Source organism: Sinocyclocheilus grahami, unplaced genomic scaffold (genome assembly GCF_001515645.1).
Source record: "Sinocyclocheilus grahami isolate Dianchi unplaced genomic scaffold, SAMN03320097.WGS_v1.1 scaffold94.1, whole genome shotgun sequence".
Classification (NCBI taxonomy): Eukaryota; Metazoa; Chordata; class Actinopteri; order Cypriniformes; family Cyprinidae; genus Sinocyclocheilus; species Sinocyclocheilus grahami.
Genome location: NW_015505273.1, coordinates 1385668 through 1402445, shown reverse-complemented (window position 1 = coordinate 1402445; position 16778 = coordinate 1385668). Strand labels below are relative to the sequence as shown.

Genomic DNA, 16778 nt, shown 5'->3' with positions numbered 1-16778 from the left:
TATCTAAATATTTCAAATAATTTCCTCAGAATTTGGAAGATGGTGTTGACATATCATGGCTGTGACACAGGAAATATTAACATTAGGACTTAGCAGAGCCTGTCTGACAGTGATGTACTCTGCAGAGGTGAACTGTGGCGAGGGGGTCCTTTAGAGTGACAGCTGCCCCTGATATTCCCTGATTTTAGTACATTTTATTGAATGTCTGACGGTGTTGACAAAAAGTGGGGACGCAACTTTAAAATCGTATTAAACATGCATGTGTCATCACAAAACAACCTTGCTTTGATAGGAGATATTATTAAGTGTTGCCTTTGATAAAACAAGCTCTTTTCATCATTAAAAAAAACATTTTTATCCATTTTATTGCATGTGAATGATTGAACCCTTCTCTGTGGACACACTGTTTTAGATGTAGTGAGAGGACATTAAGAAACACAGATTTGGTATAATAATGAGAAAATTAAATTGAAGGTGATAATTGTGTTAAATACATTCTATTATTAATCCCTCATGACATTTAAAATTGAAAATATTTGTATTTTTTAAAGCTTATAGCAGTTACCCTTGCTGGTTTTGTCCCACGTCTCAAGAATGACTGAACTACTGTTCAAAATATATTCAAATGGAAAACAGTTGTTTAAAAATGTATCAATATTTCGTTTTTTACTGTATGCTCAAGAATCATTAATCATCAATCACTATTCTGGTAGAAATTCTGGTATAACATCATTTGAGGGAATTTTGTTAGAAAAATGTAGTATGTTTTTTTATTTTTCAGAAGATTTATTGTGGTGGATATAATGTGGACATATAAATGCTAATTATTACCATATTTTTTGGAGTTGTAATAAAATTAAAACCTTTAAGGTGAATGTCCATGAAATTATAAAATATGTTTTGGATATTACATTTCCATTGACATTTGAGGTACTTTATTACAGCTTAACAGATTAACAATATTTATTTAAAGGTCCCATATTGTACACCTTTCTGGAGTTTTATTTGAGGTGTTGATGTCCTTAAGAATATATATTTGCAGTATAAGTACCAAAAACCATCTCAATATATTTTTACAGCTCCTCTCAGGAGCTCTGCTGAGAACAGGTCGATTTTGGCCTGTCTAATTAATATTCATGAGCCTCTCTTCTGATTGGCCTGTTGTTTTCTGAGTGACGCATGGCCAGGCCAACCACAGGTAACTAGGGTCAGCCGACGTCACATTCACGACGACAGCAAAACAAAGGGGAAACTGGAGGCGGCCCATTCAAACCAGCGCAGGTTCGGCTACATAAGGAGCTTAAAATATCATCTTGTTGTGATGTTGGGTGCCAGAATCGACGTAATACAGCCTCAAATTAGAAATTTGATCGCATACAGATTTCTTGACATATGTCTATGTTTCTGGCATCTCACGACTATGTCGTGTATGAAATAATGTCTGTGTGCATGTGTATAAAACAACAAACTGACAATTTATATATAATCATTTGTAACTGCATATACATTGTTGTGATTAATTGTGGCTGGAACAATAATGTAGCTGTAAAAATAGTTGCCTGCTGAAATTGAAATGTTTATACATCTTCATCATGACTAGATAGACTCGGTGAGTTTGTCTTTACTATACATGTTAGATGTGATCCACCTCATAGTAACAATCCTGTCAGATCGTCCATCCTTTGAGTGAGAGTGTAACGTTACAGGTCGGCCGATGTTGTCTGGGGGTGTGGCTAAAGGAGAGTGGGACGGTGGGCGGTGCTCAGGGTGGTGACTGAAGGCGGTGACTGTGTAGTTCTGATGTCAACTTTTTACGGAAGTCACAACGGTTCGTGAAAAATAGCTAGAACTTTAAGCAGGCTGTGTGAATTTTACTGTGGACTGACTGTTTTGAAACTTATATGGTTATTAAATAGCCCCTAGACCTCAGTAATCGTGAAAAAAGCTAGGAAATTTCAGTTTTGACAATATGGGACCTTTAAAATAATGCTAGCTGCTTCTAAGAAAACAATTACAAAGAATTGGTTTACAGTCTGTGACAGCAACTGTAATACATTTATAGAAGTTATTAATTATACTTTGTCAACAGTAAAATATATTTTTTATGTAGCATCGTAACAAAAAAATGTGTCAAAATGTAATAATAATATTACTATCCCTGATGTATCTTCTCTTCTTTCTAAACTAAAATATTGAGATTTTTTTTAAATCCTTTTTTTTTTTTTTACTGTTATTTGTATTTTTATTTATTTACTTATATGTTATTTTTTTCCCTTGATATTTTTTTGCATTTTGTCTTGGTTTTCTCGGAAAAATGTACAGAAAAGCAATGATGAATTTGAAAATATCTTGTGTGCTACTATGTCATGTGATGTGACTTTTACAAACAAATAATGATAACAAAAAAGTTCAAGTAAGTTCAAATCTACCTGCATCTGCTCCAGAGGGATCTCAAAGCTGAAGGACTCATTGTAGTACGGGTTCAGTGTGTTCTTCTTCACCGTAGTCTTCTTCTTCTTTAGACGCTTGCCGTTCTGCAATAGCTGGATCTTCACATACGGGTCTGCAAAAGGTCAAACGTAGAGTTATTGCATCAAACATATGAAACGTATCTTGCTGGTCTCACATATCTCAGCTTGTTTCTCACCAGACAGGCCGCCCACGTCCATCTTCTTCAGGTTCTTGGCTTCGAGGATGCAAACGGTCAGTTTGCCCGCAGTAGGAACGTAACGCAGAGAGATGCAGATGTCACCAAGCTTCTCCGGCTGTATGGAAAAGATATCAGTGGGTGATCGTTTATGATTTGAAGGTACTGATCCAAAGCATCTCCGATTGCTTTCTTTTCAAATTTGTCTCAGAACAGTTAAAAAATAGATCATAATAAATATTAGATCATCTAATAATCACCTCCTCTTTCTCAACACTATCCAGGTCTTTCCACTCCTCGATCGGCTGACCCAGATCCACAGTGTTCATGGGTAGTTTGACCTCACCGATGATGTCGTGCTTGGAGAAGCGGTCATAGTCGTACACAGACATGACCAGCGTCTTCCCACCCAGCTCCTCATATGGGATCTAACATGGAAACCATTGAGAAAAATCGACAAATATATATAAAGGAGTTTCATATAGGAGATGCAAGCGGTTTTTGCTTAGTTCTGCCATAGATAGACAGACAGACAGACAGACAGACAGACAGACAGACAGATAGATAGATAGATAGATAGATAGATAGATAGATAGATAGATAGATAGATAGATAGATAGATAGATAGATAGATAGATAGATTAAAACAGAGTATTCAGTAAAGGTATCTTAAAATATACTTCAGCAATTTCATTTTTTTTTAAATATTCTAATTAATTATTCTTATATATTAAAATATATTAAAAGTTTGTGACTTTGAATCAAAGCCTTTTTTCATTTTTAAAATATAAAATTATAAAATTAATATTATTTTATAAAATATATAATATAATATATATTAAATATAATGTATTAAAAAAGTGTGAGATTGTGAATCAGGTTCCCACTCTTTCATGAACACCAGATTTAAGGACTTTCAAGGACTTTTTAAAGCACCATTTATTTTATATCAAGCACCTATCAAATTCACACCCCAGCATATGTAGTGTCATGAAAGACCTTACATTACTTAACATTTCACCACTTACAATTAACATTTACATAAAAAATGTCAGAGTAATAATGTTTTTAATGTGTAGGTTTCATAAATTTAGACCGTTTTGAGCAGCTGTGTTCAAAGGAATTTAATTAAATCCATTGAAGTCAGTGCTGGTAATATTCAAATTACATTTCTAAAATATTGATAAAATATGCATCAAACTGGCTTTTGCTGTAGTTCTTGTACAAGATTTAAATTTGAAAGAATTTCTCAATTTTTAAATGAATAAAAAGTGGTTAAATGTTGTAATAACATGGTAAAACCTGCTAACATAAAACATTTGCACATTCCCTCAAAAGAGACATTACTCATTAATAAATAAACAAGTCAAAATAATTTTGTAAATGACTTTTTATTGTAAATCCCATTTTTTCATCTTTGACCCCAATGCAGCTGCTCAAAATGTCAATATTTGTTGAAAATATTTAATGACCATTTTAAACCTTGTACATGTGCAAATCTGTAAAAAAAAATATTAAGAAAAGAAATGTTAAAAAAATAGGACTTTCTATTTGCTTTTAAACTGTAAACGCTTTTCACTAAGCTGTTTTTCCAATTTTTCACGTTCTACATTTTTCTCCTTAGCGCCATGTTGCAGTAAGTTTTGGGAGCTCATTTTTAGTCCATCTCCTATCCTGAAAGTCTGTCTTGCAGAGACTGACAAAAATGAGCTCCTAAAACTTACTGCCGGATTCTGGAAGATCAGTTCATCTCACAGTGGTACAAGAGGATGTGGTGCTGGTCCTTCAAGAGTCATTCACAACTCATCTGTCCATAAAGCCTATAAAAATAGTCTTCATGTATTTCACAATACTTCAGCATGTTATTCTAATTAAGTGAGGGTCATTTCTTAGGATTTTTTATCCAAGCAAAGTCTCTCAGAACCTGACACCTTGTAACACCTGATGGTTTCACACCTAATTCTTCTCATTAATTCTTTTGCAGTTAACGTTTGTCTTTTCTTCTTCACCTGTTTTTTTTCCTGACCCTGCTGACCCAGTGAGCATTTTGCTGACCAATGGTCATGTCTTAACTTAGCAATTTCTGTATTGCATTAGTTTTTAATATTTCTCATGGGGATGTAATCATTGTTGACTTCTTAGTCTGAGTTAAATATCCTTTTTTTTTTTTTGGCTCACTTCATCCGGAAAAGAATTTGCTTAATAATTCTGCTCACCTTAATAAGGTGTTTTTCATTTCCAGCCTTAATGGACAATTATATATATCACTTATAAATTATTAAATACAAAAATAATAGTAGTTATTAGTAATTGGTCAAATGTGCTTGGAAAAAAATATGATCAGAATATCAACATGCATAATAATTATGCACGCACTGTAAGATGTGCTCCCTTTACACAGAGTGCCGCTATATCGCAAAATCGAAAGTGAAATTGAACAGAAAGCCCTTATTCAAATGCAATTTCAATGCCCCGCATATTGATAGCGGCTCCCTGATGTGCAAAAATTATGGGGTTAAAGCAAAAAAAAATCTTTTGACTGAAAATATTTCCACAGCCAAACCTGTCACACACCCACTTTAAGAGCAGTGTTTTTCTTCTTGTAATTAGGAGCGCTTGTCCGCCTAATTAAAAAAATGTAGGAGCACCTTCTGATCAATAATCAAACATTCTGATCAAGAATTAGCCTTCCTAATACGAGCTGACATTTGACTCAAAGTGATTTCAGGGGCATTTTCTTTATACCTTTGTAAATGCATTTTTCTAATTTTATTAAATGCATGCAGTGTTTCCTCTAGGATTTTTTCCAGCTGAGGTGACAGGACTATTTCTCATTTTTTTTTAAACGGAAGAAGGAAAAACTTTTTATAAAAAGTTTATAAAAATACACGTGTACATGTGAACATGGCCTTATTTTAACTAAAAAAGACAATAGTAAATAAAATAAGATCGAATAAATTAATGACAATCAATAGCACAAACAAAAACAATAAATGTGTTCAGTTAGGTCTAACTATAATCTATAATAGTGCCGCTTGTTCGACAGAACAATTTTTAAATAGCGCCATAAACATAAACATAAACATGAAAACAAAAATTTATTTCAAATTTAATTCAAGCACTTTCAAGGACCTATGTTTGTTTTCAAGTACTTTCCAGGCCTTAAATCCATATGTCTGAAATTCAAGTACTTTCAAGAAGCGTGGGAACCCTCAATCCAAACCATAAATGTTTTTGATCACATAGTATAATATCTTAAAGTATATTAAAACTTTGTGACTTATTTGAATCAAACTGATAAACACTTTTTTAAATATTAAAATATTAAATTATAATACATAATCAAATTATATAATACATAATAAAATAGTATATTTAAAAATATATATATTAAATGTTTTTGACTATGTGACTCAAAGCCTATAAACTTAAATTTTTTAATTTTTGTTTAAATATTAAAATATTAAATGATAATACATAATCAAATATATTAAATGTATTTGTGACAAGGTGAATCAAAGCTTTCTTTTATTTTTTTTAAATATCAAAAATAAAATATGAATATATAATCAAATAGTTTAATATCTTAAATATATATCAAATATATTTAAGCATTTTTATAGAAAATTACATTCAGTTTACAGTTGATTTTTCTAATCGTGTGTTCTTGTCATAATTTTTTCACATCATTTGCATAAGAAAACCTCCTCCTCGCTTGGCTTTGTCTCACTCGTACAGTGTGCAGATACGGCCGATCCATTTTTAGAAACACAGTCAGCGTTCTCAGGCTTTGAAGATGGCCAACTGTTCCTGTCCTAGATCACTTTTCTCCGAGTGAGACTATTAGAGCCCTAACAGTGTCCACCAGAGGATGCTCGGCCCCCCCGGAGCTCATTACTGACTCTGGGAAACTAAAGCTCATTCAGGAGCTGCTGGAAGCATTAAGACCAAAATGCTGGTGTTGCAGAAAACAGCCAATGAACACTAATGACAGACCAACATCACTCGAGGCATAGCAGTATTTTTGTTTTCTTCAATATATGTAATGTGTTAGAGCCAGGGTCAAGTTTTATTATGTATTATTAAAAAACGCATGTTTGACTTTTGAGAAATCATTTATTTGATTAATTTAGAATATATATTGTTTATAATATATACTCTTTAAGGATAATATTATAATTGGAAATGCTTTATGCATCAATATGACTGACATAATGAGTCATTTTAAAATGGTAAATGTCTTACCTTAAACACAAATGACTCATTGAACACTGGGTTGAGGGTCTTTTTGTGCACCTTAGTGTCAAACTTCTTCTTCTTGTCTGGTAGGATGAACACTTTAACATAAGGGTCGGATGTTCCGCCAGAGTCCATGGAAATCAGATCGGCACATTGCAAGATTCCCACTGTCAGCTGTGGATAAAAACAAAGGAAAAATCAGCATATTAGAATGATTTCTGAAGATCATGTGACACTGAAGACTGGAGTAATGACAGCATTTAATTATATTTGAAAACACTTGTTTGAAATTGTAATCAAATTTCAAAATATGACTGTTTTTACTGTATTTTTCATCAAATAAATGCAGAATTGGTGAGCAAGAGACTTCTTTTAAAAACATTTTAAAAATCTTACTTTACCTAAACTTTTGTACAGTACATGTCTTTTTCACAACTTCCACAGTACTGTTCCAGTGTTCCAGACACTCTAGCAATATCCTGTGGCTTTATGCATATTAAAATGGGAACTGACTGCATTAAAATACATAGTAAGAATAACGATTCACTGTCATTTACGCTTGTTTAAACTCATTTTGGTGAGCCGTATGCAACTTTACCTACAGCTGTGACTCAGCTGATACTGAGCCGTGCTGTTAAACACTGTCATTAGTAAAAGATACAGCACTGTAGGAGCACAAACGTTCTCCAAGACCATCATACAGGGAACTTTAAAGAGATGTATAAAATAAAAAAAAATCTGTCATTGTTTACTCAGTCTCATGTGAAACACAAACATGCTGTTATTTTTCAGTGGGACACAAAATGAGGATTCTTGAGAATCTTCACAAAATTCCCATTAATTACTCCAACAACACTTACTTTCTTAATCATATAATCGTGGCCAAATGCATCTTAATATATTTTAATATGAGACAGAATGAATAACTGACAATACATACACCCCGGCATCTTAAAAATAAATAAATCTCAATATATTCGCAAAAAAAGGCCTTTCCATCAAATTTTTTTTTCACAAAATACAAATGAATATTCAAATTATATAGAAACTGCATCAGCTTATATATCAAAACAACAAAAGCAGTCAACAAAAAGTATTCAAAAGGTATCACTTAACTTTAAACTTGGAAAAAATATATTCAAATACTCCATTTAATGTTGAAGAACTTTACATTAACACGTTTATAAAACAATAAATACGCTTTTCTCACAAAATCTGTAATTTTCTGTGGCTGTTTGGATGTAGTAGAATACACCTGGAGATGTAGCAGACCTATCGCTGACCTTGAAATCAGGATTAAGCATAAAATAATACATGTAAAAATGGGCTGAAAATTTTACAAATTGGTTGTAATCTGGCTCAGAGGAAGACGGGAATCATGTCTTTGTGATGCTTTTCTGCTGATTAAGGGATAATACAAGACTTTTTCGCCTTACAAATGGCTGTCGAAAGCAAAAATGCTACAAAATGCATCATTTTTTGTGATAAATGTGACGAGCTTGAGCAAAACAGCCACTGTTATTGGAATAAGCACCCCAAATTTAGTATGAAACTAGCATTGGATATGATTCAGGGCAATGTTACTAGTTTATATTCCAGCATTAATCTGACATTCTGACCTTGTTATCCTGGAAGTCGTAATCCAAAGAATACTGAAGCTTTCCAAGTTTCTCCACTTCTTTTTCCTCTTCCTCTTTCTCCTCCTCCGTCAAACCAGTTTCTCCTTCTTCATCATCATCATCCTGGTGTTTCTGTGGTGCAAATGACAAATTGTTTTAGCAAGTCGATGTCTGGGATGAAAGTATATCTGGCTCCCGACTATAAGCATGCCACAAGCTCAGGGCCCGGTCAGTTGCAGAAAGGTTGGAGATGCTTTTACCTGGCCTGACCTACTAGTTATCTGCCATAGTGCACTCGGAGTAATGTTGTCATTCAGGACTGGATGTTGCAAATGGCTTGAGTTCACAATTTTTATTGGTGACACTTTTTTATCTTGGCTTTCCAGAGTTTAATAAAATGATGTTTTGACTCTACATTCAAATTAGGTTTGGTAGTAAATGGAAAACGAAAGAGCTTTTATTGATATGCATAATTTGGCATGCAAGCGTTTTCTCATCAGCATGATAAATTTAACTGTTCATCAGTGATACTCCAGGGAACGAGTGATGACAGCAAATTTTTAAAGAAGAACAGACTCCTTTGTGCTATTCTTGGCGTATGAAATGCTGACATGTCGTTCTTGTGTGTTTTTGAACATCATCCAAACTGCAGGAAGAGAAAAGAAATCTATAATGTGCAGAATTAATTTCTTGTTTCCAGAAATAGGTCACAATTCCAGCATTGTGCAGTGGCCTTTAAAAGTATTTGGACACTAATCACACTTCAAAATGTCTGAAAGACATTGCATTACAACAAGAGTTTTCAATGTTAAAATTAACAAACAGTATTACCATCGTTACCTATGAAAATATAATAGAAATACAGAATATTTTTTAAAGAAATGATGAAAAACCTGGAATTAGATAGCAACATATCAAAATCAAGCATCATTTGTCTCTCAAATGCCACTTGGTTTGATATTTTGTTATCTAATGCAATTACAGTGAGACATTTTTAAGTGTGGCTGAAGCGTCCAAATAGATTTTGGGTTCACTTTATGTAAAGATGATGCATAAAAGAATTATTATGTTATATGAACTGAATCTTTGTGCATTGCATCTTCAGGACAATATCATTCAGGGCTCAAAAGATTAACCAAGTTTTTAAAAGAAAATTAATGAGGACTGTAAACTGGGTCCAGGTGCATAAACTTAGACTCTAGGTTAGCCAATAAGTAATCAGTCTTATTTTTGGATTTAACTTAGACTAATCTATGCTTTTATGTAACTGAAGTTTAAAAACTTTATGACCATAAAAAAATTAGATGACTAACTTTCAAGACCAGTCTAAACCTTTTATGCAACCGGCCCCAGATTTAAAGACTTTTTGATATATATTTTAATGTGCCACCAAACAAATTGTCACTCTCAAGTCAGTTTCTAACCATATCCATATAGCAACAAATTAAAGGGCACAGCAGAATATGTGCTAATATTAAAAACAAATTGGTCATTTTACACATGTTTTGAAAGAATCCGGTACTTCATATATTTTTGTTAATATATATTAAACTGAACTGGTTGTATGATCATACAACAAGAGCTTATATGACAAGTAGGGCTGCACAATTAATCAAATTTCTAATTGCGATTACAATTATGGATTACGTAATCATTCAAAGCGGCAATTAATCGTTCAAAGTCCACTTATGTTACCATGCGTGCTTAAGCTATGTTTTTTTTTTCTACATGTTATCTTAAGGGATTTTCCCTATTATTTAAATTTTAGTTTTAGTATAACATTATAATACCATTCATATTTTTACTTTTTTATAAGTTAAAGAAGAAACCAATCCGATGTATAGTTGACATTTGAGGCTTAATACTATAGAAAAGCACTAAAAGTTTTTCAATTAGAGTGTTTTCAGCTTGTTTATTTTCATATAAAAATATGGCATGCAGTTGCATCAAACAATGTTATAAACATCATTCAATGTAAATTGTGATAATCGTAATTACAATTTCAAGGGAATAATCGACAATTATGATTTTTGTCATAATCGTGCAGCCCTAATGACAAGCGTACAAGCGTAAGGTTTACTGCTAGTTATAGTCCCTGAGACATCAGGACTTTTAGTGCAGTTAAAACAGCCATGCCCTTTAACACATGCATTCATTGTGAGTCTTGTGGGTCGTCTCTTACTAACTCCAAACATCTTGCCAGTATTAGTGAGTTAATAGTTATTCCATTCATACCTCCCACACAAGTACGACTCTTTGTTATTGTATTATGATTATTTTCGGTGCACTTAATTTTCATTTGCATTGTAACTTCCCTTTGTTTTTAATTGTATTCTTGTCAAGCAGCAGGTACAAAAGGCTTAAAACAAGGAAGTTAACAACAGCCATTCCATCCAATCCCACCCACGCGGTGCTAGCACTCAGCGGCCAAACAGCTGTGCCGTTCATCCGTCCACCTACCGTAGCGCCGACGCCCATGAGCAGAGAGAGAGGGAGAGGTTGAACTCACGACACACCATAAAACAGAACCAAAGACAGTCAAGACAGTAAACAACATCAAGAGCACCATTCTGAGAAATGACACACTGCCATGTTTAAGACATCTGTATGCATACAGGTTTGGAATAAAGTTCTGGCATTAAGTGTTTAAGGATCAGACTATGAAATGAGTGCCTTTTCTTACTTTACTTTTCAATTTACAAGAAAATGTCCTACTTTTTCCAAGTAAGTAATGCAAATGTTTTCCCATTTATTCACTGGCACCTCTCCTGTCCTCCTGGAGTGAGGTGCAAAGGCAGAGGTACTTCAGCCTGAGGCTTATTAATTTCACTTATTCATTTTTGGTGTGAAAGGGCCTTTACAGTTACCAAAAATATAACTTTTGGATTTTTTTGTTATTAAAAATTAACAAGCAAGCCCGGCTCAGATGACAAAAAGTAACGCAATGCATTAGTAACGCAACGTAATTAGTTACTTTTTAATGAAGTAACAATATTGTAATACCTTACTTTAAAGAGTAACTTTCCCTAACACTAAGGGAAACAGTATGTTTCTGGAAACATTAAGTCTTTGTAATTATACACTGTATGTATTATTATGTATGTAATAATTTCTTAGAATGATTTTTAAAGCTCCTATCTTTTTATGATCAAAAATTACATGAGCAACACACTTGTTTTGGAACATCCAGTGTACCATTTCTCTTCAAAGAAAACCAAACACTCACAAACACAATAAAGCAAACCATCACATGACAAACTCTCCTTCATTATCAGTGCAACCCACACTAAAGTGGTCTAATGATGCAACACTAATTTTGTTGGTGTGCCCAGTTAATACAGAAGTTAATATCATCTAGTTTTATTAAATTCAAACAGATTAAAGAGTGCATCAAAGTTGTTTTAGCTACATTATGTAATGCTGTCATGTTGGGAGCTACTGAACACTCTGTTACATACATCTCCACCCTGCATGTCCTTCATGTTGAAGCCGTCCTTTCCCTTTTTGCCTTTCTTGTTCTTCTTCTTCTTACAGCAGCATTTCTTAATGATACAGAAGCAGCAGGTGAGGATGAGGAGGGCGGCCACAACAGCGATGGCGATGAGCGCCCACGGAGGCACTGCAGAGCATCATGGGATAAAAATCAAAGAGATTTATTAAGACGAAAGGTTGTCACTGAGCAGCCTTGAAGGTGATTTTTGAAATGTCAACCAAAAAGGGTGGAGCAAGTTATGAGATTTTAATTAAATATTACAATACAAACAAGTTTTCAACAAAGAAACTAAATAGTGAATTGAGATTGCATGTTGATTTGAAGGGCTATAAAAAGAAAAATCACATTAAAGGAATAGCTCACCCAAAATTGAAAATTTGCTAAAATTGTTCTCACCTTCAGGCCATCCAATATGTAGATGAATTTGTTTCAGAACAGATTTGGAGAAATGTAGCATTACATCACTTGCTCACCAGTGGATCCTCTGCAGTGAATGGGTGCCGTCAGAATGAGAGTCCAAACAGCTGATAAAAACATCACAATAATCCACAAGTAATCCACACCACTCCAAACAACGGTTTGAAGTTAAAAATGTCTTGATGATGAATAAGCTTCTTACAAACAAGCAGTTTTTTGCTCCTCAAGACATTAACTGATGAACTGGAGTGGTGTGGATTATTATGATGTTTTTATCAGCTGTTTGGACTCTCATTCTGACGGCACCCATTCACTGCAGAGGATCAATTAGTGAGCAAGTGGTGTACTGCAAAATTTCTCCAAATCTGTTCCGATGAAGAAAAAAACGTATCTACATCTTGGATGGATTGAGGGTGAGTAAATTCTCAGCAAATATTCATTTTTGGGTGACCTATTCCTTTAAGTTGCTCTTTATTGCATTGCACTTCTACTGTAGGTCAGATTGGTCAGATATCTAGGGGCCAGACAAATTGGCTAGTGTTAAAATCCATAAAACATCTTCGGCATAATGATACACTATTGATTTTCTTGATCTAGTGGGACTGTAAAATATCTCAGCAGGACTTACATGGGATTTTATCGATCTCATTGAGGAACTTGCTTTTGATTTCCTCAAAGACATCATTCTTGTTGACGGGTCCCTCAGATTCGGTGGAGTTGTCCGCAGGTGTGGAGACGGCGGGGGCCATCGTCATGGTGTGTGATGGGTGGGTGACGCCGAGTCCCGTGGGCTCCGGGCCCACCATGGCTTCTGGCTTCTTTTTGAAGAGGTTCCACTTCATGATATCTGGCTCGAGCACTCAAGGACCCTAAAAAAGATTATTGAAGTCATAAATTGAAGTCTGGAATGCTTTTTGATTGTAAGGATGATAAGAACAATTGTAGCCTTAAAAACATCATCGCATTACCGTCTTTTAAGTAGGAAGTGTGAAAGTTGCAGCTTTTAAAAAATACTCAAATGCAATTTTAACAGTATATTTATTATTATGAGAAGCTTCAAACCAGCAGCTTCCTCTTGAGTAAATAACAAAGAAGCACAAGTGAAAAGAAAATAAGGCTGAGAACTCTCAGAAGCAACATGGACAGCTCTTTTTAATAACGAAATGGATGGCCTTGCATTTAAATAATGAAAGGGAGAAATAAAGCGTCAGAGCTTCAGGGTGTTATAGTCTGTGTAGTGTAAAGCAATATTAAATATGTGTTATGAGTTTGTCACAACACAGAAAAATGTGTTATTAACCACCCAGCATGTCATGAAACAGCACAGGTACACGAAGGTTGAGGAACCAGACGCAGTATTTATTAAAGGGGTAATCCACAATTCAAAGTCCAAAAACAGGCAAAGGTCATAACATGGGCAATCAGGCCAAACAATAACAATAGGGCAAAGATAAATCCAAAACAGGCAGGGAAACAAATCCAGGAAACAAGACAAGAGAGAACCAAGAAACGAAGCTTAGAATTGCAATACAAGACTTAGCAACGAATGACAGAATGAACCAGGCTTATATAAGGTGAGCAACAAGACACATGTGCAAACAATGAGTGCTGATGAGTGTGTGCAAAGGATTATGGGGAATGAAGTCCATGTTAGAAAGATAGTGAACAAGGAGGGAGGGAGTCCCCTCTGGAGGAGCTCATGGGCACTCCAGCAGGTGATTGTGACATGGCCAAATTTGAATGATAAAAAACCCCGCCATGTAAATAAAATAAGCAGTATTCTCTGATTTCAGCCCCTCCCAAAAAATCCTGAACACGAAAATGGTGAAAACCTATTTAAAGGTCTAACTCCACAATTCAGTACTACATGGTTCACAGTCTTTGTAATGTGTTTTCAGCAATACATTTCTAACATTTATAATGGCTTCAGAAACAATTCTCTGAATTGCCTTTACATAGACATTAAAGGATGCTGTGCAAGATAAACAACAGAACACTGCACTGCAGGACAAAACACGAGACAGTTTGTCCTGGGACGCCTCGGTGCATTCAATTTGTTCTGGTTCCTGTAAATTTTGCACCAATTTTCCTTTAGGTTATACAAAAGGCATTATTCCTTGCATTACTTACAACATCCTTGTGTGCAACAGAAATGGGAGAGAATTCTGTCTCTGATTTGACATTCACTGCAGCATCCACCTCCAAAATGTCAGATAATATCTGCTGTCACTGCAAATAGCTTCGCACAACCTTGTGAATGAAAACCCACAAAACTTATGACTTTAAATGAGGGCAGCTCTGCTGGCAGGTTGTACATTCTGCTAGATAATATTTAAAATTAAATGAAACGGCAGGACGAATCACAAGGACTCTTTAACAAGGAGCTCTGATATGTACTCTATGGAGATGAATATGTGGATTAATAAAGAGGTTTGAAACTAGATACTGGCACAAAAAAATGCAGTTTATTTTTGCTGGTGGATAGACACAGCAATGAATAAACATTATCTAAATAACATGACTTTGGCAAAAAATGAAAAGACGTATAGATATTGGATGTGATTAAGAGTCTTGAAAACACATGCTTTACTGCATAAAAACATTATAGTTTTGTTTTCCGTACTCTATTTTTTAAAAGAAAAAGAAGAAAAAAAAAGATAAAAACTTATTACATCATTTAATTTCAAATTATTATTAATAATAAATAATTATTCATTGAAATATTAAAAGAAATCTTTAATAATGATGAATATTTCCATAACCATTTTAATTACAATTAAAAATATTTATACAAATGTTTGATTAAAATAATTCATAAAATATTCAAATGAATTAATACAAGTTAAATAAAATTACATAATTATTTAATATTTATTTTTTCAGAATTGCAATGTATAAGTGAGAGGAATTTCTCAAGAATTTTCAGCTTATTCCTTGCTGAAATATCTTCACCTAAGCAGATGTACAAAACTACCAAATTTTCCTACAAGTTTGATCACAACATATAATCATTGCTGTTAATAGTGTTCACTGTTTGTTTGAATACGTCATTAAGTAACTGCATGATTTTTTTCTGAACATATCTGCCATATGGACATCACCTTGGCATAGTCACCACTGATAAGCTACTCCTAAATATAAGGTAGAAACTTTTATTTTCTGTGAAGCTGCTTTGCAGTGATTTGTTTTGTGAAAAGCGCTATACAAATAAACGAGAAATGAATTGAATTGAATGTCACTGCTAATGCGAAGAAAAACAGAATAAGACCTGAAAATGAGACTGCTTTTGATCAAGCAAGAGTTTCTAGGCAAATGATTTATGAAATCACACTACTCGGAAGGTGTAAATGATTAAAGTGTTAAAAAAGATTTGGTTTTAATAGACAATAATGTTTTCTGGTTTTTTTTTTATGAGAAAATGCATACTTATTAGTGGTTGAGTAATATGGGATTTTCTATGATTGACGCAGGTGATAGAGATTTTCTTTATATGTAATGTATATGTTTATACAGTATATGAGAGATTTGTTTATATGCGAGTGTCTCTTCATTCAGTTGAAATGTAGGGATTATATGGTCTCTGTCACAGCGTTGGCTTCTGCTTTCCAGGATTTTCAGCATTGTGCTCCTGTATCAGAGCTATGCTTAAGAAAAACAATCTACGATTGCCTCTTTCCCCGCCACCTGCCAATAAACTACATCAATACCAATCTAAACAAAGCCAGCTATTGACTATCATTTGTACTCTGTTCTTCTCTGAAATAATCAAATGGGTTTGATTTAGCAAATGCTTTCCAATCCATGCTGGATAAATCTTCAAAATGACAAGATCCTCAGCCTCCACCCTTCAATACATGCTAAACCAATCTGCACTATTTAGGTGGCAATCACTGATGAGACCAGCGTTTGAGGGGTTGCATTGATTTTCTGGAGTAGCTCGACATCTGTCCGCTCTCCGCTGCTGCAGAGCTCACCTGCTGCGTGCCGCTGGCATTTGCACTCAGAGCTGCTTTATTGACTGACAACGCTGTGTCACCATCTCTGCTCCCCAAGAAACCCTTTACACGCTCACACCCTGATAGTCATGAGGACGCTCCACCATGCCTGGTGTGTATAAGGGGCTTTTGATCAGTCTGGGGGGGGGCTTGGCCATTTTCCCAATACGGATTTCAGAACTCTTCAGTAAAGTCTTGAACTAAAACAACCTCTTAAACTCTGTGATTAATTACAATATATCAAACTTTACATCAAAGCAACAACAAAAAAAAAATCATAAGACGTGATCTTTATATATATATTTTTTAAGATAAGATATTATTTATATATTATTTAAATATTTATTTTTACTGTTTTACATTATATA

The 16778-nt window shown here is 34.3% G+C and overlaps 1 protein-coding gene across 6 annotated transcripts in view; it reads right to left on the bottom strand.

Moving 5' to 3' along the window:
- LOC107587591 (synaptotagmin-2-like) overlaps window positions 1–16778 on the bottom strand; it is a 61280-nt gene that overhangs the window by 2838 nt on the left and 41664 nt on the right. For 5 of the 6 annotated variants that reach the window (XM_016275429.1, XM_016275427.1, XM_016275428.1 and 2 more), the window contains 7 exons: window positions 13044–13284; window positions 11964–12124; window positions 8506–8637; window positions 6893–7060; window positions 2908–3075; window positions 2648–2765; window positions 2430–2563 (listed from right to left, as the gene is read on the bottom strand). In XM_016275429.1, coding sequence (XP_016130915.1) covers window positions 2430–2563; window positions 2648–2765; window positions 2908–3075; window positions 6893–7060; window positions 8506–8637; window positions 11964–12124; window positions 13044–13257 — 1095 coding nt within the window. In that variant the 5' untranslated portion in view covers window positions 13258–13284. The remainder of the gene's footprint in view (window positions 1–2429; window positions 2564–2647; window positions 2766–2907; window positions 3076–6892; window positions 7061–8505; window positions 8638–11963; window positions 12125–13043; window positions 13285–16778) is intronic. The other variant, XM_016275431.1, reaches the window with a different exon arrangement.